At 44.1% G+C, this 22739-nt stretch overlaps 1 protein-coding gene across 1 annotated transcript in view; it reads right to left on the bottom strand.

The window, feature by feature from the left end:
- Window positions 1-876: 876 nt before the first annotated feature.
- Window positions 877-22739, bottom strand: part of HIC2 (HIC ZBTB transcriptional repressor 2) — a 32573-nt gene continuing 10710 nt past the window's right edge. The window contains exons 2-3 of the mRNA XM_050906565.1: window positions 8929-9072; window positions 877-2695 (exon numbers count right to left, since the gene is read on the bottom strand). Coding sequence (XP_050762522.1) covers window positions 947-2659 — 1713 coding nt within the window. The 5' untranslated portion in view covers window positions 2660-2695; window positions 8929-9072 and the 3' untranslated portion in view covers window positions 877-946. The remainder of the gene's footprint in view (window positions 2696-8928; window positions 9073-22739) is intronic.

Genomic DNA, 22739 nt, shown 5'->3' on the forward strand with positions numbered 1-22739 from the left:
TTACAATGGTTTTTCCTTTAATAAAACAAGTACCTCTAAGCAAAGAATATTCATACGAAACTACTAGAAAAGTAAAGACGACCCCCTGCTCACTGAAAGAAATTCCCAGGGCATCCAGTCCCTGTTCAGTCATGGGTAAGGCAGAAGAGGTTTTTGTGTTTTGTGGCAAAAGGTGGCATGTGGTTACGTGTGCCAAGGATAAAGATCAAAACCAAAAGAGGGAGGGATGGTGAGGGAGGCATCGCCGTTTCTTTAAGTGAAGTACTTGGGCTGGGGCACAGCTAGGTAGACTGCTCTCCCCACCATCACCAGGCCAGGGGAAGGGTGGTGGGTTCCACCACTGCTATGGCTTTCCCACAGTATCTGAAGGGGCTGCCAGCCTTGTGAGATGGTCCACAGACACAGCTTCCGCGCTTGTGAATGCAATGCTATGTTATTTCACAGCTACTTAGGCCACTGAAAAGGTGTACTTTATTTTCTTTTTAATGGCAAGAAATGCCCCTACTAAGTTTGGTTTTAAGAGAGGAGGTGAGTAGGGTGACAGTAACACAACGTAAAGGGGTAGGGAGGGGGGAGCCAGCAGAGGCTGAAAGTTCCCCATGGTCCCCCTACCTGCTCCAAATAATCAATGTGGCAGAGAAGTCGATGTGCGCAAAAAGAAGTGGCATTTCTTGCCAGATCACCAAGATTTGGAGGGAGAGTTGGACTAACTGCATCAGCTTGGCTGTGGACCTTTCTTTTTTTAAAAAAAGGGAAAAAAGGAACTTTTTTTTTTTAAATGTTAAAGCTACATTTGTTTAGGCCTCCCATGACTGAACAGAGTATGGGGAGTTGCCCCCTTTTTTGTTTGTTTTTTTTTCTTTTTTCTTTTTTTTTTTTAAGCAGCAAGTCTACAGAAAGGTAAATCACTGCGGATGGGCTCGAAGCTCATTCTGGAGTCTTTGGCTTATGTGGGAGAGGTATGCATTCGCAGGTGGCTGATCAGATTGCGCTGCTGGGTGAATTTCCCACCACACAGTTGACATTCGTAAGGTTTTTCTCCTGAGTGGACACGCATATGCTCTGTCAGTCGGTACTGCCGGGTAAAGCGCATCCCGCATTCCTCGCAAGCAAAGGGCTTGAGCCCTAAGTGGCTGCGCATGTGCCGTGTCATGGTGCCCCGCTGTGTGAACATCTTGCCGCAGATGTTGCAAGGGAAGGGCCGCGTCAGCCAGTGAGTCTTCTCATGCTGCCGCAGCGTGGCTGGATCCTTGTAGCTCTTCTCACACACTGAACACTTGAAGGGTCGGGACTCCGCGGCATAGGACTGGTTGGGGTTGGACAAATCCTCGGCTTCATCCTTCCCGCCGTACGTGCCTTCCTCCTTGATGTAAAGGTCTTCCTCGGTGTGCGTCTCCACGTGGGCATTGAGCTGCTCGGAGCTGGGGAAGCCTTTGCCACAGGGGATACAGACATACAGGTTGTCACCGTAGGCCACTGGCTCAAACCCCTCCTGCCGGTAGACATAGTTGGCACTAGTATGCCCACCGCTCTCGCTCTCACTCTGGCCGCTGTCGTCACTGTTCTCCTTACCATTTTCCACCTCCTCCTTACATGGGTAGGGTAGGTCTGCGCCATAGGCCCCGGCCAGACTCCGCTCCACGGACTTGGACAAGGGCCCCAGCAGGATACCATTGGGCAGCCCTTCACCCTCGTCCCTGTCTTTGCCCCCCTCCTTTCGGTCAAAGGCGTTGTCTTTCTTGATCCACTCCTTCTTGCGGGATGAGTGCCGGAGGCCCTTGCGCTGGCTGCTCTCTGTCAATGAGTGGTGGCACTCTTCGCTCAGATCCATCTCCATGGGGTCACTGCTGTCTGCCATGCTGTGAGGGGCTCCGACTCCAGACTCGTCGAACGATGAGGCACTGTTGGCTGCGGGGGCTGAGGCAGATTGGGGAGAGCCATGCTGGCTTTCGCTGTGCTGCGTGTCATCGTGGGAGGCTGCAACAGGGAGCGACGGGCTTTTTTTGGACAGGTCGAGGCCTAGCTCCTGGTCGCCGGTGCTCCCATTCGCACTGCTGCCCCCACCGCCATTCTTACTGGCTGCCCTGCTTAAGGAGTGACAGTTCTCTTGGTTGGAGCTGCTGATGAAGACCTCGTCATCGGAGAGCTTTCCCTTTGACAGCTCCTTTGAGTGCGAGCCCTTCAACCCCTCATTTGACCCTGAATAGCGAGCTTGGATGACCGAAGCAGTGGAAAGTCTCTGACTCCTGGCAGATCTCCCAACACCAAGGCCACCGGCCTTACCAGCAAAGGACTTGCCGTTCCGCTTCAGCTTCTTTCTGCAGAGAGCTGCCAGGTCGTGCAGTTGGAGGTAGCTTGCTGCGGTGAGGAGAGCATTAAAGTTCTGTTCACCGGGCTGGTCAGTCGTTAAGAGCTTACCAGTATAAATAAAGTCCAAGATCTGCCGGAACACGGTGGGGTTCACCATGTCCGTGTCTAAGTTAATCAGGTTGTCATGCAGGACAAGAGATTTGAAATACATGCTGCTGGCTGCCAGGATGTTCTTATGGGCACGAAACAGGGCATTTTCCACCACAATGATCACATCACAGAGGAAACCTTTGGCTCGTTGCTGGTTCAGCTGCAGTAGCAGTTGTTTGGCATGATTTGGCAGTTCCATCTCCACCTTCTCTTCCTTTCACCTTCACCTTACCACCTGCAAAACAGGAGGATGAGAGGTGTGAACCTGCTGTTTCCACTCGGAACAAGTCTACATTTAATAGACTGGCTTAACACAGTGCAGTCTATGTTAGGCTTGACACTGACTAAGGAGCTCTGGGTATGTTCAGCCCTGCAAGCTGTGATCCTGCTTGGAATACAGAGAAAAGTGTTTCTCATGCTAAGATTTGATTCAAGTCTTTCAAAAATCAGATTTGTAAATATCTTTTTACAAAAGCAATCGTCATTGGCTGGAATTACTATTCAAAAGATACCAGCAGGAAAACAATAGTTAGGTACAGGGGAAAGCTGCTTCCCTCTCCTGACACAAATCTGAAGGGAGGATGAGGAGCAAGAAAAAAAGGCAGAAAAAAGAAGCATCTACTTCACTGCTATTTGCATATCTGAGCATGTAAAATAATTAGCATAAGCTGAAGCTTCCCTACTTTAACATGTAGTTTGTTTCTTGGCGCTTACATGTTGAAATCTTACAACACCCAGCTGCTCTGGGGTTGAGAAAATGACATGTAGCAACTAAATCCATTGAAGATGGAATTAATCACACTGAGGTGTGAATGGGAAATCTACTTAAGAGCATGAAAGGCTGCTTTAAAAACCACCCCCCTGACAATGTTCATATCCCAATCCATTGACATGAAGGGCTAGAATCAACGCTGAACTGGCTGAAATTCAGGATGCTGAGCTAGCTAAATGCCACCAAATGTCTTCAACAATCTGAAACTTTTTTAAGTTAATTCTGCCCTGCCTTTAGTTTTGAAGGAATTTTGTTTAAACTGATAGAGTCAAGTAACCTATCTCAAGTCACAGTCTCTACTCTGAAGTACTGGGAAGAGAGGAAAATTGTGGTTACCTCTTTGTAGTTCATGTATTTCACAAACAGTATTCACTATGTATTTTAGTTTACATATTTATAATGGCTTTCCCAGTACTATGGACTGTAGGAAATATCTAATTTCAGGTGGATCAAAACTAATTGCAATTGCACGTTTGGTGGATACTACAGTACATAAAAACTAGAATTTAAATCTGGGGCTGCATTCAGGAATCCAAGATCAATTTTTTAGCTTTTTTTGTTTTTTGTTTGAAAGTGCCAGCTACTACTTGTAATGGGCATTTATCTGTCAAAGTTGATTTAAAATAGTTTCTGAGGTTCAAATGTAGGAATTAACTACCAAGCATACAACAGCCATCTTGAGCCTTCCACTTCCTTCCTTCCTTTTCCAGTTCATCATATTATTGAAACAGATTTCTCTTATTGAAGGAGGAGCAGGCCATAAGCCCATAGAAATGAAGAGCTTAAATTTTCTGTTACAATCATCACCAGTTAATGTTTTTATTGCTTGTGAGTCCCATTACCACATTCTGTCCCATCAGATTTCAAATGATGAACCATTAGACTGCATTATCTTCCCTCTGTGTCAAGTATGTGTACACAAGAAAAAGAAACATGGAGTGATACTGTCAATATTAAAAATAACCTCCTTCAAACTTGATTCTCACTAACTGGTGATAAATAGAAAGATTTAATTTGGCAGAAAGGTGGTAAATTTACATCACCCATTTCTGCACAACAAAAAGATTTTGCTTTAAGAAAAAAGCTACCAAAAAGCAAACGAATGTAATTTTCCCTCCGGTGTTGCTGCCTGACTAGCCTGGTACTTATACTTTTCCCAACAGATCTGCCAAGCAGGTGCTTCCCTTCTTCCACAGGACACATTTCTTCATTTGGTTAGTTGGTCAGCCTGGTACTTGGTTACACATTTGGTGGAATTTTGTGGCCCCTGTTCAGTGCACCAGCATCTAATTCAGCATCCACACAGATCTCAGTGGCTCGTCACCTTGACCCACAGCTAAAATGGCTGCTCTGCTTTTCTGTTCTATATTGTTTCAATGGATGGGAACCCAAGAAGACCGGGGATTCACCACTGTAGCTTTGTGCACATTAATGTTGTTCCCAGAGGTGGCTGGCTTTAGAAAGGGTGGCAGCCAAAAGGAGGAAATCCAGGATTGCCATGGTGCTAGCCAGTTACTTCTTCATCTGTAGTATTTCTGTCATAGAAACTCACCCTGCAGCATCACAAAAACGTGATAGAGACAGGGATTACCACCACTGAACAGTGTTGAGCACTTTAAAAACAAGTTTTGCTGTAATTAGTTACATCAGAGTTGCAGCACACGGGCAACGTGTCTGGTTCTAGTGGCTTGCTTCCAGAATTGCTGATTAAGAGGAAGAAGCAACAGCACAGAGGCACCAAATACCCACTTTTATCTAGCCAGGCCAGTAAAAGCACTTACTTCTGGGTCACCCAGATACATTGATAGGGAAGGACAAAAACATGGCTTGCAACGTAAGACAGCATCTGTATATATAAATGCATGCTGCTCAAGAATAGCAGGAGACAGCCTACTACTATGCTATTTTCACTGCAAACATAATGGTGCTTTTCCATGCATATAACACACAAAATCCCTGGATGTGATTTTTAAGTGTTCCATAAAGGACAAATATGGGAAAGGAAAGAAAACAGCACAGCCAATATTTTTTGCCTAAACAGACTAATAAAAAAAAAAGGTATGTTACTGAAGTAAAAGCGAGCTTATTTCCCACTCATGTGGCACTTGAAGCAGAGGTCTAGAAATCTCTGTATACGTGTTTGTCTAAGCCTTTGCAAAGAGTCAAGGCTTGCTGCAGCTACTAATGGGAAATATTTTTAGATTTTTACTTTTTTTTTTTTTTTTCTTTCTGCCTTAAATGATATTGAAACCAGGTAATGAGCCTGCAGGGAAAGCCCTGGAAACAGGGGTAGAATTATAGTTCTGCTTTTTACTGACCTTCATGAGGAAGATAATGTTATTATTAAACCTCAGTATGTTCTGCAGCATAAAAATTAGCATAGTACAAGTTGTTTAAATTACCTCTATTTGTCTCACATGTCAAATTTTACAGAAGTATTCATGTTCAGTAGGACATAAGTATGAGGTAGGTTATTACCTTTAGTAGATTTTAAAAGCAGTGGTCAGGTTTAAGCACTATAACACTGCCTATCAAATTTGAATTTGTTAGCTGAAGTCGAACATGGACTTAGCAACCCCAACAAAATTAATGTAATGGAACAAGGCAGCAAAACCTTCAGCCAAGTTCAGAGCCCCATGTTTAAAGTTTTGCCAGAATTGCCCACTGAGGGCTTTTACCAGGACAGCAACATGGGTCAGAGAACACACCTACGACTGACGTACCTTTGTGGACAAAAGCGTTATAGCATCAACCTGGCTTGTGTATCTTGTGCAGTCCTGAACAAAAATAAATCCATTCCAGATATTTTCCAGAGCTGACCAGTAACAAACCCTTCTTTACCAATGATGCATTTCAGAGGTGGGGGAAGAGGGGTGTGTTGGAAAACTTGTTAGCAAAAGAGAAGCAGGCATTATTCCTTAATCTATGGCATTCCTAAGATCTCACTTCTAGCTGAAAGCATGGGACCAAAGACAGCTATGAGGTTAAGTCCAGTATAAAAGTTAGCAGATCTTCCCAAACAAATGGCAGGTGCAGCCTTACAAAGGCCTTGCTATCCATTAGTTTGCAGAGACTGGCTCTTAACAAACCCTGAACATTTGGATAACATCACCACCACCAATAACGACAACAAAAGCCCCCAAAAGCCCTGAAAAATCACAGTGGTTTATATTTCTTGTATCTCAGTATCATTTTTAAGAACCCTTCCTTTTCTGTTTTCTGCAAAAAGATAGAAAAAACATACTCCCAGTTCAGAGGAGCCCTGGCTCAGAAAAGGCTCAGATGCATTTCTAGTAAAAAAACCAAACCCCAGGCCTCAAGAATATGTAGACATCTCACTGGGGCCACAGTCTTCTATCATTGAATTTGGTGTGCAAAATTTCACTCCTTTGCATTTAAAACAGGATCACAGAAGGCTTTGGACAAATAGCATTAGAGGTGGTCTTTTCTCAGATTCAGGTTGCTTCCTAGTCATTCAAGACTCATAGTTTTCAAAGCAATGAACCTGCTCAAGTATTCTTGTGCAAGTAGGGAAAGAAGCAAGGCTGAGGCTCTCCGCTACCTCCACCATATCCATGACACTGACACAGCACATGCAAAGACATGAAAAATACAGGGCACAAATCACAGAATACAGTAATGCTGCAAGCAGATGCCACACATCAAACAAAGCTTCGCAAGCTAAGAGCCAATAGCGTCTTCATAAGCAGTATTGCCCAAGGAGCTGGGTAACTGCAAGCTGCTGTGCCCAGCCTGGGGCACACTGTGATCCCGTGGGCATGAAGATTGTGCAGAACACACAGACTGCTCCAGGAGCTGTGCTGCTCTCACTACAAAGCAGGAAAAACTTAATTTTCTCTCAATTTCCACAAAGACTCTGGACATCACAGAAAATTAGATTGCCCAAGTATATGAGAAGAAGGATCCCTTCACCCCTTTAAATAGTATAAAATCTACATATTCACTACAGATTTCATTCTCTTTAATATCACTAAATCTCCTCCTAAAAGTAATTGCTGAATGAATGCTAATTGTGTTATCTTAGCAACCTCTGGCAGGAGATGCTATTTGATTTCATCTCTGAGTTATAGATTGCAGCATATGAATATTGTTTACCTTTTAAGAAGCAACACCAGTGAAGCAAAGAATCAATCAAAAACAGATCTAAGGAATCACTCATTTCACGTAGAGGATTTGTGGATGGATGAGAAGGCTAGACACCGAGCACCTGAACAGTGAACTAACAGTACTGCAGATAAAAACCAACAAACAGATTAGATGTGATGTATCAAATTAGATGCTGTTAAAGCATTAGCCTACTGTGCATGTTATAATATACCTAGGAAAAGATAGTGGCCTGTTACTCATTTCTCCACCTTCCCAAGCAGTTGTGCTGCACTGAGCAGACACTGCAGCAGTGAGCATGGGGAAGAACAAGGCAGAATTAAATCAATTGTTTCCTACATTCCTACATCCTAAACACCAGTTTACTTCTGACATTAAAAATGCTGTGTCCAGCTGCTACTGGATCTGGGTGAAACTGAAACAGATGACTTCTGTACCCTTCAGTTTCAGATGAACTAATTTTTTTAGAGCACTTGAAGACCCCACTGGGAAGAGAGCTTTCCTGTTGCTCACTGGCTCACCTGATCTTCCTCTCCCCACATCCCAGCAGAACCTATTTCCAGGACTCTCCCGAGGTATCGGTGAAGTGGGCTTTCATGGCCACTAACCTTCCCCCCAGGAGTTGCAGTTGGCAGGTCATTAGCCCATGCCTTGTAAAGATTTTCACATTCCAGAGCAGCAGAGGCATAGGGAGGAATGCAGGCACTGTGTTAGCCCAAATGGTTCCCTATCCCCAGTCCCTGTGAGCAGGCAGACAGCAGAACTCAGAAGCAGAGGCAAGAACATGCATTTTCATCATTGGCAGTGGAGCAGCAAAAGCTCTGTGAGGTGGGCTCAAGCGGAAAACAGGATGCACCACCCTTGTTTTTCTCACAGGAATCTCTCTCACTTCAAAATAGGTAAGACCAACATGTCAAGTTACTCGGGGAGAGGTCTGCAGAGCTGGGGAAGGCAGAGAAAGCAACATGCAGGACAGAGCAGGATATGCAGCTGATGTTGCAGGTGTGGACATGGCAAGGAGAAGGAGAATGGAGGATCATTTGCAGAGGATACCATCAGCAAACTTAACGTGGCCCTTGTTTAGTTTGTTACATTCCAATTAGTGCCAGGCAGAACTGCCCTCCCAGCTCCCTGAAGCAGCTCTTGCAGGACTCCTGCAGAAATGGTATAGCTTTGCATACGGACACAAGCACCTGTTTGGTACCTCTGTGCGGCAACATTTGGACATTAGGTGTGCGGGCAATACATGCTCAACTGCTACCAGCTCCTGGCCCAAAAAGGAGAGAAGAAAAAGAGTCAGATGATTTCCCAGTCCCTTCTCTTTCCTGTTCTAGAATAACAAGGAGAGTCTGACATGGCTAGGTCCTTCTCTACTACGTGACAAACTGCCCAGGGAAGGGGAATCTCCATGAGTGAAAAGGGTAGGAGCCCTGTGTGCATGAAAGCACTAACATCAGGAGAGCAAAGTGATTTCCAGTCAGTGCAAGGCTGCAGCAAAGCAGGAACACCTTGCTATACAAGCTGAGACTACGAGCAGTAGAATGCAGATTAACCACTTGGTTGCCGCTTACCATGCCAGGTACATTGGGCTAAAGGCACCTCCATCCAGTGCTGCCCGACGTGCCAGGTACATCCCATGATGTTCCATTGAAATCACAACAGGCCATCAATAGAACGTGGCTGCACGGATGCAGAATGGAGAACCAGCAGGGACGCTGTTAAATGCAATTAAAAAACTGCAATCAAAATTGAAACGTACATTTTAAAACGGCCACCTGCCTTAAATATGTAACTACTAGAACAACCTCCCCTCCACCCATCTCCCCAGAACTGCTGAACTGCAACAGAAACAGAGCAGAAGGCCTCTGCAAGTTTCTTGATGACTCTCTCTGGCCACCTCCATTCAGGACTCCCAACAGCACTGAGCTTCAGGGGGACCAGTCCATATACATCCAAGAACAGCAGATCCCAGGATGTCTGCACCAGCTTCCTTCTGCCCAGAAATTCAGGCAACTAAATATCACCATTTAGAAATGCCTCTATGATGAGAAAAGCCTGGTGCCAGAGTGTCATGGTCTCGTTCCCCACCCAGTAAAGGCAATGGAAGAAACACTTAAATGCTGATCCTCCATGTTGTCCCCATTTCCCTGTCCCCCTTCCCAAGCCTTTGAAATCCTGCTCTTCTAGAGATGTTATGGCATTGAGCCAGGCTGGGTCCTTTGGCTTTTGTTACACCTGTGATGCAAGACAGGAAAAGAAAATACTGTATACCCTCTCCTATTTATAATGATGCTTCAGTGATAATTTAATCTACGTTCTTGGAGACTGGAGATCAAGTTGATTCATGGTGAACTGCAGCTGGTACGAGAGTCGCAAAACTTAAGATCTATAATTCCACCCTTCCCTGCCCAAAGGAAAAAGCAACAACATCTTTTCCATGTCAGGGAAAGGCACATCCCACAGATACACTCAGCTTGTCAAGCCTAGGATATCCTCTGCAGTGTATATCCTCCTTCCCCCAGAGTTCCTGTAATCAGCTCCAGCAGGATTATCAAGGAGGATTGTCTCAGGGTAAATGCTAAACACAGGTCCCTCTCTACAAGTGGTGATGCTGCCCCAGTGAAAAAAACAGAACAGAAATAAGCCTGCAGCCTCGCAGGGATTTAAAATAGGTTTGTAGACCCTCATGGCAAAGTTAAACTTCTGCATAGCTCTTGTCACATTGATGGCTGCATGTCCCCAGCTGTGCTGCTGGAGATAGAAATCTTACATTTAAAAAGTTAGAAGAATATTGATTATTATTTCAAACTTACAAGATAAAAGGCCAAATGAAAAAGACTTACAATAATTAATGTAGTTGGATGAGAGAGAACGTAAAGGAGGACACTGGCCTGGGAAATAGAAAGTGTCTTCATGAAAAGGACACTGAATGTAAGGAGATAGTTCTTCATTCTTCCTGGACATCTGCTGGGCTCAGGCCCAGGACAGTGTTCCCATCATTCCCACCTGCATTCTTATCCCCACAATTCTGTAGCTAAATCCCTTTTACACTGAACTATAGGTCTTTTGTATTCAGATCGCCCTGTTTTGACTGCTATAGACTGAAGATTTTTAAATCTTGTCAGTACAATGAAGAAGTGAAATGTAAGCAAGTGTTTGCTTACTGACCTGGGCTATGCTGAGCCAAGACCCTTTGCTGAACTAGTCTGAACGGACCACTGCCAGCATGAACAGGCCAACCCACATTTAAATAGCATGCAACTTTAAGCATAACAGGCCAGAGCCCCAGGGATTTGGAGCTCCCCCCTCTCCAAGGGATCACACACTCTAGACTGCATACGAGCAACATACTACTGGCTGCATCTGCCAGCATCAGGACTCTGCAAAACGCTCAGCAATACCAGCAATACTCAGTTTAAGAGAGGCTGAATGCTACATAAAGGTATTTCTTGGACAGCAGCTCAAATGCAGATTTACACCCAGATTACGGCAATTTGCTTCTTCCTACTGTGAAGCAAGAAGCTCTTCTCCATATATTTCCCCTCTAGGGCAGAGATTAGCAGAGAACTGCTTAAAACAAAGGTGTTTACTACTGTTAGAACATCACACTGCAGTCAGAAATTAAGCTTCCTGCCAATTCCTAAACAGAGCCCTTGTATATTATACATTTATTTTCACTCCTGATGTGAAGGAGCCTAAGACTACCCAAACCCTTTAGTGGGAGGAGAAGAGGAGAGGCATGGACATTGCAGATCTTGTCAAGCAGAGCCAGGCACTAAAAATTCCTGCATATCTGCAGAGCACAGTTGATCTCAGGAACACAGCAGTGGCACAAAACAAATAAAGCCTCAGAAGCTAGTGAGCAGCAATAGATGTTGGGGTCTTCTGCAGCCCTGCAAAAACTGAGCAAGCTCAGTTCCAACTGTACCTGCATTGCAAGTAGTAAAGGCAGCTCTGATGTCCCATGCTAATCTAACGACTCCTTATTGCACTAAAATACCCACATATTCAGTGGAGTAGCTCAGCCCACACAGGAGGAAGGATACCCTCTACCCATCCACCAGTTAAGGCCCCTTTGGTATGCAAAATTCCTCTGTTTCCGAGCTACCTTTGAGCCTTGGTGTACAGAATTCTCCCTTTACAATGCAAGAATTTAGGACATGACTAAAGGATTGTTGCTACCTCCCAGCTAATCCTAGAGAGCATTAGGCAGAATCCACAACCCTATGAATTACATGGAGTGTGAAGATGCTTCTGATCCTAAAAGCTTGGGCCCTGTCCTTCACTATGGTAGGCCACAGTTGGCAGGGGGTGCACAGGGTGGCAGCTTCATGCTGAGCATTGCTGTGGGGGCAAGAGCACAGAGCACGGTGGAGAAGGAACGTCGTGACCCTTTTCCAACTGAGACTGTCTTACAGCACCCTCCCAGTTGCAGCACTGCTTTAGGGCTCTGAGTCACCACAGGTACAACCTGATAACCAGGTTGTGAAATGCAGCAATACTGGAGCAAATGCATGGCCCTTTCAACTGTCCCAGCAACTGGGGAGGGATCTCCAGGACAGGGATGAGGCAGACAGCTGGGAGTGTTAAATCCACTAGCGACTGTGACTCAGACCCCTTAGTTACAGGGTTTGTTAGAGCAAACAAGGCCTCAGAGTACTGGGAGAAATGGGAGAGGGTTTGATAAAGATCCTCCCAATTGGCCTGCTTATTTTTATTTCTTGTGTGGACTCAGCAAACTTTTCTGCAGAGAGAAGCAGTCTGCACAGGAGCCTCTGCATACAGAATAATGCTAATATCATGGACTTGTTGCAATAGTTAACACTGAGCTCCATGCTGAGGGGTGCAGGAAGGACGTGAGTAGTAACAGCCTTGGACGAAAATGTCATCTCTCTCACCACATGCCAGATACCAGTGAGCACAGAAACAAACTTTGCTGTCTCATTTTCTTCTACAAGGCCAAATCTCATTCCGTTATCTCATCCATACCTACAGATGCAGCAGCAACAGTTCTCCTTAACATAAATAAACAATGCCTTAAATACAGCACCTTTTGCACTTTATCCACCTTTTTTTTTCTTTTTTTTTTCCAAGAACTGACCATGTACTCAGCCCTGTACTTCCCAGAGAAATCTTTGTCTCTAAGCTTCACTTCGGTGAAGTCTTTCAAGCAAACCACTGTTTAAGAGTTGGTCCTGGCAGTATCAAGACTGTACTGCCTGCAAAACATCCCTCCAAATCGGTTGCTTAACTGATCACCCTGAACCCTCATATATTTGGTTCTTTGCAACCACCAAAAAGTGTTTCTGCAACTCTTAGCCTGGCAAATGAGGGAATGCCAGAAAGCCACTATTGCTTGTAAAAGCAGAAGGCCTAACAGACTCAAAGTTTTGCAAACTGTCTGCATTGCATCCAAATCTATCCAAGCTGAAGATAACCTAAGGGGAAAGCAGGGTTTACTCATTTTCAAAATTCTTCATTTCCTTGGCTGCCTCTCCTCAACCACTACTTCTCATTTTGACTGTTTTATTCCCCTGTCGTCTTCACTTGAGACTTCAGACTTTCTTTAAACTCAGCTCACAGGCTGCAAGGAGATCACTCTACATACGCTTCCAAAATCCACCTCTTCCCAGCAAGGCTCCCATCCTGCCATCCTTATCCTGCAGCAGTGCACAACAGTGGTCCAGGGCTGCAGATACCTCGTGCATTTGCCCAGCCTTCTCTGTCAGGCAGTTTCTCGGCTTTGGGGATTACAGCCCTAGGCGCGTTATGAAAGGCAGCCCAGCAAGGTCACGGGATGTTGAAAACTTTGCTACAGTCCAAAGCACAGGATCTTCCTTCTTTCCTTCCCTACACACTATTCTTGTCAAGGTCAAGGATTTTCTGGCAGTCCTCAAAACACACAAATTATAGGCTGTTGTCATGAATCAAGACTTAAAACATCTCTCCATTTAAAAAAAGTGGAAGGGGAAGAGCAAGGCAGAGGGGAAGGTACTTTTGCCCAAGACATAGTTTTGAAAAGGGGATTGGCAGCCTATGCATGTGCTTTACCCTGTAATCTGAAAGCTCCTCAGGACAGGACCCCTAGAAGCATTTTATACTGAACCATATACACACCCCAGAGCAAAAGAACCAGCGGCTCCCCGCATCCGTTCCAGTCTGCTCAGCTTCTCCTAAATCAACACTGCCAGAAGGCAAGACAGCATTATAACAAATTAGCACCACTCACAATTTGTTGAAGTTGCTGTTCCATTGTTTGTTTATTTAAAACACGCGCGCACACGCTCACACACAAATCTCCCAAGCTTGCTCTCTGCTGCCATCACCCAAACTCCAGATTTGTAGTCTCAGAGAGAGAGGCAAGCAAAGGCAGCGGATTAAACCCATGCAGAGCAACAGTCGCTGCACTGGGACTCTGCTTGGGTTTTGCTCTTTCGCTACAAGCAGAACAAACGAATGCCCACACTGTTCCAGCCTGGAAGATCAAGGTGTCGAAATCCTTATTTCGGCACTTGACTAGGAAAGCGTTGTTAAGAAAAAGAAAGAGCCACAGGCTTGAAAGGACCCAGCACTAATAAAACTCTTAGTGCTAATGCTATTTATGAACATCCAAGGGATAATCTGCACCCCTTATCAGCCCACAAGATTATAAGATCTTTAAAATAGGAAACATGTCTTACTTCATAACGCACTGTATAAGTTTACAAAGCACAATATTAGTGGTAATAAATAATTGTCAAAGTCGAGCAAAGAGGTGGCTGTAAAACCTGAAAAAGTACTGCCATTCCTATTTCATTCTGAGCTCTAGGTAGTAATACTGTAGGTTCCAACTTGGTTTACTCTTATGCACCAATCTGTTTTTACTTTAAGAGATTATTTGGGAAATGTGCTGTGCTTTTATTTACATTAGAGAAATTAATGTTTTATCATGAGGTGATCACGACAAGGGTGATTTTAAAGAGCTGTAGTAGAATCTTATCCTTCCGCCAAATACAATCTAATTTGCCAGCATGTATCAGTGTGCCAGCAATGATTCCTTTACACAGCATTTCTATCTGTAGGCACTTATTGCACACAGAGCACCCTGCTGTCTGAGCAATTGCTCACCAGTTGCATCATGTAGCCTGTAGAGACAGCTTCTCCTTCATTTCTCTTGGTTTATATGACATTAAGCTCTGGGCTGCTGCAGGCATAGTTTAAAGGACAGTAAAGTCAGCCTCATCACCTCAAACCCTTACATGCTTTCATTTAGTTATTTTTTTCATTTTAGAGAAATTTTTCTGGTTTATGAATGCTCTAAATGTTTGCGTCTTCTGGCTGCTATATCATGTGCTGACAGATAGCTGCGTCATCCAAAGCATCTCTGCTAGCCTGGGTTGAGCATGATTTTGGTTTCTGGACAGGTGAACACTAGATACCACAGTTATCTCCACCAGTCTAACAACAATTAAGGAAATGACCAGATTTTATACTCAGATTGAGACCTCTGCATGGAATTCTGTGGGTGCCAAAACAATTACAATTTTATTCTTCAGATAACCGATGGTTTATCAAATGTTTAAATACTCAAGCTTAAGTATTTCAAAAGCTACTCACTTTACATTTGTCACCTAAGGAAATTGCTAAGCAATTTGTTCATTTATTTCCTGTCAGAAAAAAGCCTCAAAGAGCACAGCAGAATGGATCATCCTCCTTCTTTCAGCACTATTAAAACTATCTCATTGGTAATTATTCTCCTCAAGATGGGTGTGGGGGAGTGAAAAGCTGGAGCAGATTCTATTTATAGAAGATAACCTTGGGAAAAACAGGAGGTACAAGAGAAACAAGCATGAGGGGTGAAGTTGTGACAGTACTGAAACTACCAGGAGACACAGGTGTACCAGGTGTCTGTGCCAGAGAGCTCTGAGAACACAAATGTGGCCACACCTCCTGCAAGATTTAGACTTGGCTGGCAGGTTTCATAGGCACTCAGATGAGAATTCAGAGACAATTCACATATTTAAAAGCTTGAGCAAGAGTTAAAAAAAAAACCAACACACTAAAAGGCTATTTTAAAAGTTTGCTGGATCACTTCCCATAGAGCTCTCCCCTCTCAGCAAGGAAAGCGGTTAAAGAAAAAACTAAAAAACAAACAGAATCAAAACAGAAAAACCAAAACAGACAGAGAGACTGAAACCTCTGTTACACAGATGAAACAACTCAGCAGTTTTATAGCTACATAAATAGGATCAGAATCTGGCCAAAGGAGTAATACATGTACAAACTACTGCTAACAGCCACAACAAACATTGTTACTACACCTTGGACTGGAAGGAAAAAATAAAATTCTTATATCCTTACCACTTCGAGCAGAGCCCACTAATGTAACAGCATCAAGAGACTCCCAGAGGATGCAAAAAGTATGTTTAGTGAGGATATGTTTGGACTAAAACCTCTCTCTTGGCATTGTGCATTCCCAAACACCTGCGTCTAGTATCTAGTTGCTTTCAGTCCCTGGCCCTTCGCTTCACTTTATTCAGCCACATGCAATTCTGTCACGGAGAAGCACTGAATAAATTGTAGCATTGTTATGCCACAGTGCAGGTGCTCCAAAACACGCACATCCTGAGGCTCATGAACTTGAGAAGAGATGTGCCTCATCAGCCATAGGGATGTTCTGATGCCATCCAGCTTTCCCTGACCCATCAAGTCAGTCCATCTAGGGTTAATCTATTCCCTTCTCCAGGCATTTTCTTGGCAGGCACCTCACTCAAAGAACATGTTTTAATAGCAGGAAAACCACCCCAAAATCCAAAACCAAGCAGTCAACTCCTGTAAAGAACCTGAGTAAGTGGCATAGGTGGCATCCTTCTTATCATAAGGTATCCTCCATCATGGATGCTAACATGGCTCTCACACACCTTCTTTCTCTGCTACATCAGTGTAAGAAGCCTGACAATAATCCCAAATCCCCAGACCCTTCCAGGACCAGTCACTGCACACACAGACCCATTCCAAACAATTAAAGTCTTATAACAGGGTATGTAATGTAAAAGCCCGTTTAATCTTGTGCAGGCAAGAAATAGCAGGGACCTGCCTGTAGAAAGATTAAAAAGTATATAGTAATTCATCAAATTGATTTAATACAGCCAGCTGCATGGGAGAATGCTGGCCCAGGCAGAGATAGTCCCAATAATATGCATTTGCTTACAAATAGGCAAGGTGCTTTGGCACAGCTACTGCATCCTTTGAAAAAGTTGGTTTTGACATGTTGGGAAAGGACTTGGATTTTCCAGCTGCTCTCTAAGCAGGAGGCAATTCAGCAAACACACCCAAGACCTGCAGCAGACACCACTCTAAAATTTGTCTTCATTATGTTCTAATTTTCATACAACTTTCTATTATTTGCAATAGCCAGAAAAAAAGTGCTGATGAAATTTTTCGTGTTTCTAAAAACAGAGGAAAGGTCAGGAAAGCACTGTTACGCATAATTTGTTCTTTCTCTAGCAGTAGCCATTGAGAGGGCTGGGCTGGAGTTTACTGCTCACATTTTCCTTGTTATTCTTGAGCCAACAAATCAAATATGGGTGTCAGGTTTGGTGGGTTTCAAAACAAAAGGTGTATTGGAAGGGGGATTATTGTGGGGTTTTTTAAAGACAGTTATTCATAACAAATAGTGAAATTGCTGAGAAAATAAATTCTGCTTTGCCATCTTGCAAATATTACTTCTTCCCCCCAGAAGAGACTGGGTCACTAAGAGACATGCAGAGCTTCAGACAGGACTAACAACTGTGCTGAAATTTACTGAGGTGCCCAAAAATGACCGATGAGTCTGGGTCTTTCAATGGGATGAATGGCACAGAAGAAAATTCTTAGTCATGCTAGCTTTCTTCATATGTATTTTTTTATTATTATTTGTATAAAATTTTCATTATAAAAGACAAAAGTAGGTTATTAGAAGATAAGTAAAGTACACCAGAACTTCAGAAAGGAGTCCCAACTCTGACCATCTCTCACGTGTAAGAAAGGATGATTATTACAATCCACTTTTTTCTTTAACTTAATTTTTATTCTCCTGGGAAGTGTGAAAGCTTTTTTGTTCCTTTGGTTTTTAATTGATCATATTATTTAAAGGACTTAGCGAGGAATCTAAAAATCTGCAGAAGGGTTTGTTAAGGGGGAGATTAGAAAGAGAAAAGCCTCATAAAAAACAACCCCACCCACTCCAAACACAAGGTTTGTTCCTCTGCTGCACATGCACACACTAGTGCCCTTTTGCCTCCCCGTGAGAGAAACAAATCCAAAAGATCTGGCATAAAAGGCCTGGAAGACACTGCACTCAGTTGGACACATGGTGGGGTGGTGCTGGGAAGCAAAGAAGCAGCTGAAATTATATGGGAATAACAACAACATTCACAGAAGTTCCCCTTGGATACATGTCAGCATGCGGGAATGATGGATTAAGATTGAGTATTTGCATTTCCCAGTCAGATGCCAGGATATCAAAGCTGGCACGCTAAGGTGTTCTGGCGTTCCTTGAAGGGAGTCTCCAGCCGTCAACACTGCATGTGCACAGAGCTCTTCTGCTTGCAAATATCTCTCTCTCTAATAGCGCATGCATTTTTAATTTTTTTAAATATGTGATCTAGGTTAGTGCTCATAAAAATGAAGGATTAACAGCTACAGTGTAGCACAGGCAGCTGGGCAAGCTCTGCTGACAGATCCCTGCCAGCACAATCAACCCCAAATTAATCCTGCACTGTGCTCCCACCCACACACAGCAAGCAGGTAGTGCCATGGTGCCAACTTCTTCAGCCAACATGTAGGAGCAGAGAAGTGCCATGTTATTATCTCCTCTTCTAAAGGCCACAGTAGAGCATTTTGATCTTTGCATACAATAGACCCATAGACACCTGAACAGTTAGAGTGCAGGACTGAATGCTGTCAGACATGGTTTTTAAAATAAGATGTAGCACTTCTGCATCATTGCCCTCTACAACAGACTTCCGTGCTTTTATGTTTCGTTTTTTTAAAGCCAGCATTAACATTGCCAGTGGTACATTATTTCCCATTATTTTCCCAGCTGGGGGGGAAAACAACAACAACAACAAAACCACCACAGAGAAATAGATCCATCATTACAGATGATGAGGCATCATGATCTGTTTTAGCCCATCCAAGTCAGGGCCACCACTGAAGAGGTTAGGTCTTGCCCTCTTCCTGCATCAGCCCTGGTCTGGCTCAGCCTTACAGCCTCATGGTCTTCAGGGGTAGTGCAACAGAGCAGGCAGGAAAGCACAGCCAAGGACCAGGAACACTCATCAGCAAAGCTGATTGTAAAGCCAAATCCCATGTGTCAGAGGTCACAGTAGTAATTGAGGATTGTGCTTCAAACTCCAAAACATCCTCCAGTACCCAGGAAGGCTGCTGGCAATAGGTGAAGGATGGTGATGAGACAGAGGAACAATGAAGAAAAAGTTCTTGTGAATTAGTGCTGACACTGCGTGGTACATGTGCCATGAGAAGATGGAGCAGAGCAGCACTTGGACCAGGAGGAGCTTCTCTCCCATAGAGGGAGGGACAGAAGGGAATACTCCTGCCTGCCTTTGGGCCTGAAATTCTTCTCTCTGACACCCCAGTTTGCATAGTCAGAAGTGAGATCAATGCCTAACTACATGAGATGCTTCCACTTTGTAATGATCTTCATTTCTAGATGCTTAATAGTTGTTGATTTCCTCCCTCAGAATTTTGTAACAGCCCAGCAAGAATGAAAGTTTAGAGGTTCTCCCGAAAGTCCCCAAAACGCATCAGAAACTGGAATCTGCTGCAGGGCTGCAGTACGTTGTCTCAGCAGATTCAGTGGGTAATGAGGTCTTCTGAAACAAAGTGTAATAAGTGTTTCTGCCTGGACTTGCCAAAAGACCTTAATGCAAATGCAACTCCAGGAAAATTAGGGTGGACTCTACTCTAGTGGCTGCCTCCCCCTCAGGGTTTTTTTTGGTTTTTTTTTTTTTCTTCAATCCTGATGAAATTCATTATAGTTGCATTTAAACTGAGGTTGTGATTTAAATTTTCCAAAGCAGGCAGGGCAGGTTTGAAAGCCTGATATATCAGAGTTTATGTGATTCCTGAAGAACTAGGGTAGTTGCAGAACATTCCCCAAGGGGTGCCTGTTTGGCCCCCTCACCCCCTTGACATGTTTGCTGTCACACAGGCCGCTGGATTCCTGGCAAGTCGAGCAGGCTTGCTCCTTACAACCAAGCAGCCCCACATTCAAGCATGCCAGTACTTTCCTTGAAGGTATTTACAGTTTACTTTTTTAGTGCTACTTTAAGTTCAAAGGGGCTAGTAAAGCCCCATTAAGCCATTTACATCAAACTGTTTAGTTAATTATCCTGTTGCAGGCTTTAAATTAGCAATTTATAACCCCTTCCCTAGAGATGCCAGTATTTGGAAACATCTCAGCCGGGACGTTTTGCAGGGTGCAGTTAAAGGAACAAAAAACCCCACTAAACCCAACCACCCCCCGCAAAGTACCCCCAGAATAAATCTCTTCAGTTTTTGGTTGGAATCAATTAACTCTGGGAGAATCCAGTAGGGACAGGGGTGAGAGAGAGCCCACCATTACCAGCTAGTAAGGATAGTGAGGCCATGTCTACCTTGGGCTGTGTCTGCACAGCAAAATGCAGTGATGTGCAGAGATACAAAGCTAGCCTGGGAGGCACCACAGCTAGATGAGGATGATGCTTCCCTTGCAATGAGATATTCTGCTTCTTAGTATCATAATCAAAGGTATTTTCACATTCATATCTACAAAAATGCATCTACCCACAAGGAAGGAAAACAATTTGAGGCTTTGGGGCTGGTCAAACTGTGAATGCCAGCATACAGGGACTAAAGAGGACCGTGGGTTTTGGTCAGCACCTCTGCTTACCCATGCAGGCGAGGAAGCTCTTGCCACGCTGCAGCCATCTTTCAGGTATAGGCTTAACAAGATTCAGATTTATATCCCCTTGGCATAAGGGTCAATGACCTGCTCACAGTGAGCCTACCCCGTGGGCCAGGTGAGGCTGGAGCCAAGGAGTCTCTATTCCCAGGATCTTCTCCCCTGCCAACAACATTTCGTTTCTGACAAGGAGAATCTGTTGTCCCCTCAGGGTCTGGTTATTCCAGTCCACCCCACTCAGAATTCAGAGCTGTTATAGAAGAGAATAATAACCACCTTCCCTCCTAAATACCTAACTGCCCAAACCAACCAGGTCCTAGAGTAAAACATGCCTCTCGCCCTCTCTTCGTTATTTCCACCAGCCATTATTAGTTCTACAAACAATTGGCATCCTGGATGTTTCTTGGCAAATTCTGTTTAAAATAAACATGGGAGGGAAAGACTGTCCAGTTGCTTCTATTTTCACACAACAATCTATCAGGCACAGGAGAAATCTTGGCCCCAATCCTGGAAGCTGTCCCAAACCAACAGGCACTTAAAACCTCACCAAGAGCAGGAATCCATGGAAAGAAGGTGCATGTGGAATGAGACCAAGGCAAACTAGGAGATTCCACATTAACATCAAAAAAAGGCACATAAGAAGTTTGAGAGAAAATTTTCCATTCTACTCGCAAGACAAGACGGACAGATGTAATCAAGTCATATGACAGACCCTGTGATTTTTTTCCTCCATCTTAATACGTCCTTTTTTCAATGGCAAAAAAAATCATCTTCTGCCAAACAAGTGTCAGATTAACTTAAAAAGAGAGATAAACAAACTAAGCAAGTTAATTTCTTTATACTACGCAACCATGAGATTTATTTTGCATTTGCTTGCTTTTTCTTCTGTATGGAAAGTAGCCATTTCACAACAATTTTTGGGACGAGGGTGCAGACTGGAATAAGAGAGGGAAAGACACTCAGAGATTTCAAACCAAAGGGACAAAATATTTTTGTACAAAATTTGGTAAGATGATATCACTTTCATGTGATTTACTGCTCCAAATTGCAAGACAGAGGCCTTATAATAAAAATACAGGTAAACACAACATAAAATCTAAATTATCTAAAGGACTGAAAAACCCAACCCCACACATAGATGACATTCTCCGAATTCTCTGCCCTTTCTTGGGAGCAGTTACACCCAAACCATCACTCAGCCCAGAAGCTGTTCTCTCCTGCTAATCACTCTGGAATCACACACTAAGGTAAAAAAAGTTCAAATGCAAACACTAGCCTGGCCTTTGAAACAGCCCGCTGCTAACAGGCCACATGATTGCATAATATTAGGGAATTATAAAATAATGTGAAACGGGGGAGAAAGAAGAAAGCAAAGCCCTCCTGTGGAGGAAATGAGAGTTTTTCCTGCTCCACCAAAACCTTCCATTTCCAAGGCATGCAATACCGGGGCCTGTGCCTAGAACAGGTGTGTCTCCTTAAATACCTCACATGTCACACTTGTGTCTCATGGATACAGTCCTGTGGGATTATATTAGTACTAGTGCATACCAGCTGTAGCTACCCCCAGCGGTATCCTGTAACTCCTTGCAGGGGGGGAGCTGCTCTCCATAGCATGCAGAGCCCCTTGCCACATGACTTTCTGGAGACAGACAGCGACCCTGCGACTGCAGCTTCCGAGCATTTGTGCTCTGGGGGCTGAACCAATTCAGGGACAAGCAAAAGACCTCCTCCAAGAGCAGGAACGAGGCACTGCCAAGAGAAAGTGAACGGAGGGCTCCAAGTATTCTTTTCTTTCCCTCCTCTGCACTTATTACCAGCGAATTCTCAACTGATTTATGCCAAATAGACACTCTGAAGATCTCCTTTAAATAAAAAAAGATGCACAGCTAACAGAGTGAAGTCCACTCAGCCATTCCCCAGCAGAAAATGCTGACAGGGCACAAGGCAGATATGGCTAGCGCAGGATGAAGGAAGGACAAAGGAGAGCGAGTCTCATACATCTCTAAGTCAGTGCAGGAAGAGACACCCCTTGGCAATTTCAGCCTAATTCTTCACTAAGCCTTGGAGGATACTAGCTGCTGGCCTAAGCAGCTGAAAGAGCCAACAAGAAAATTTTTAGGGCAACAAATGCATTAATGGCATTTTTTGTGTCATATCTTGGTGATTGGCACAGATAATAAACCGAGAAGAGCTACTTGGTTGAGCTATAGCTCTGCATCACAATACAAAGGTATTGTTCATCATGAAGAAGAACTGCCCCCATGCCACCCATCTCATGAAAGGCATCTTGTAGTATTTAACAGGGAGTCAGAGCACTGATGGATGTGAGAAGCTGCTGACCAACGTGCATGGGCTCAGATGTGGAGGACCACAGGGCCCTGTAGGATCCTCCTGCCTTATTCCTCCTTAATAGCACAAGTGCCTTCATTTTCCAGCAAGCGATTCTTGCAACAGCTT

This window comes from Gymnogyps californianus, chromosome 16 (genome assembly GCF_018139145.2).
Source record: "Gymnogyps californianus isolate 813 chromosome 16, ASM1813914v2, whole genome shotgun sequence".
Taxonomy (NCBI): domain Eukaryota; kingdom Metazoa; phylum Chordata; class Aves; order Accipitriformes; family Cathartidae; genus Gymnogyps; species Gymnogyps californianus.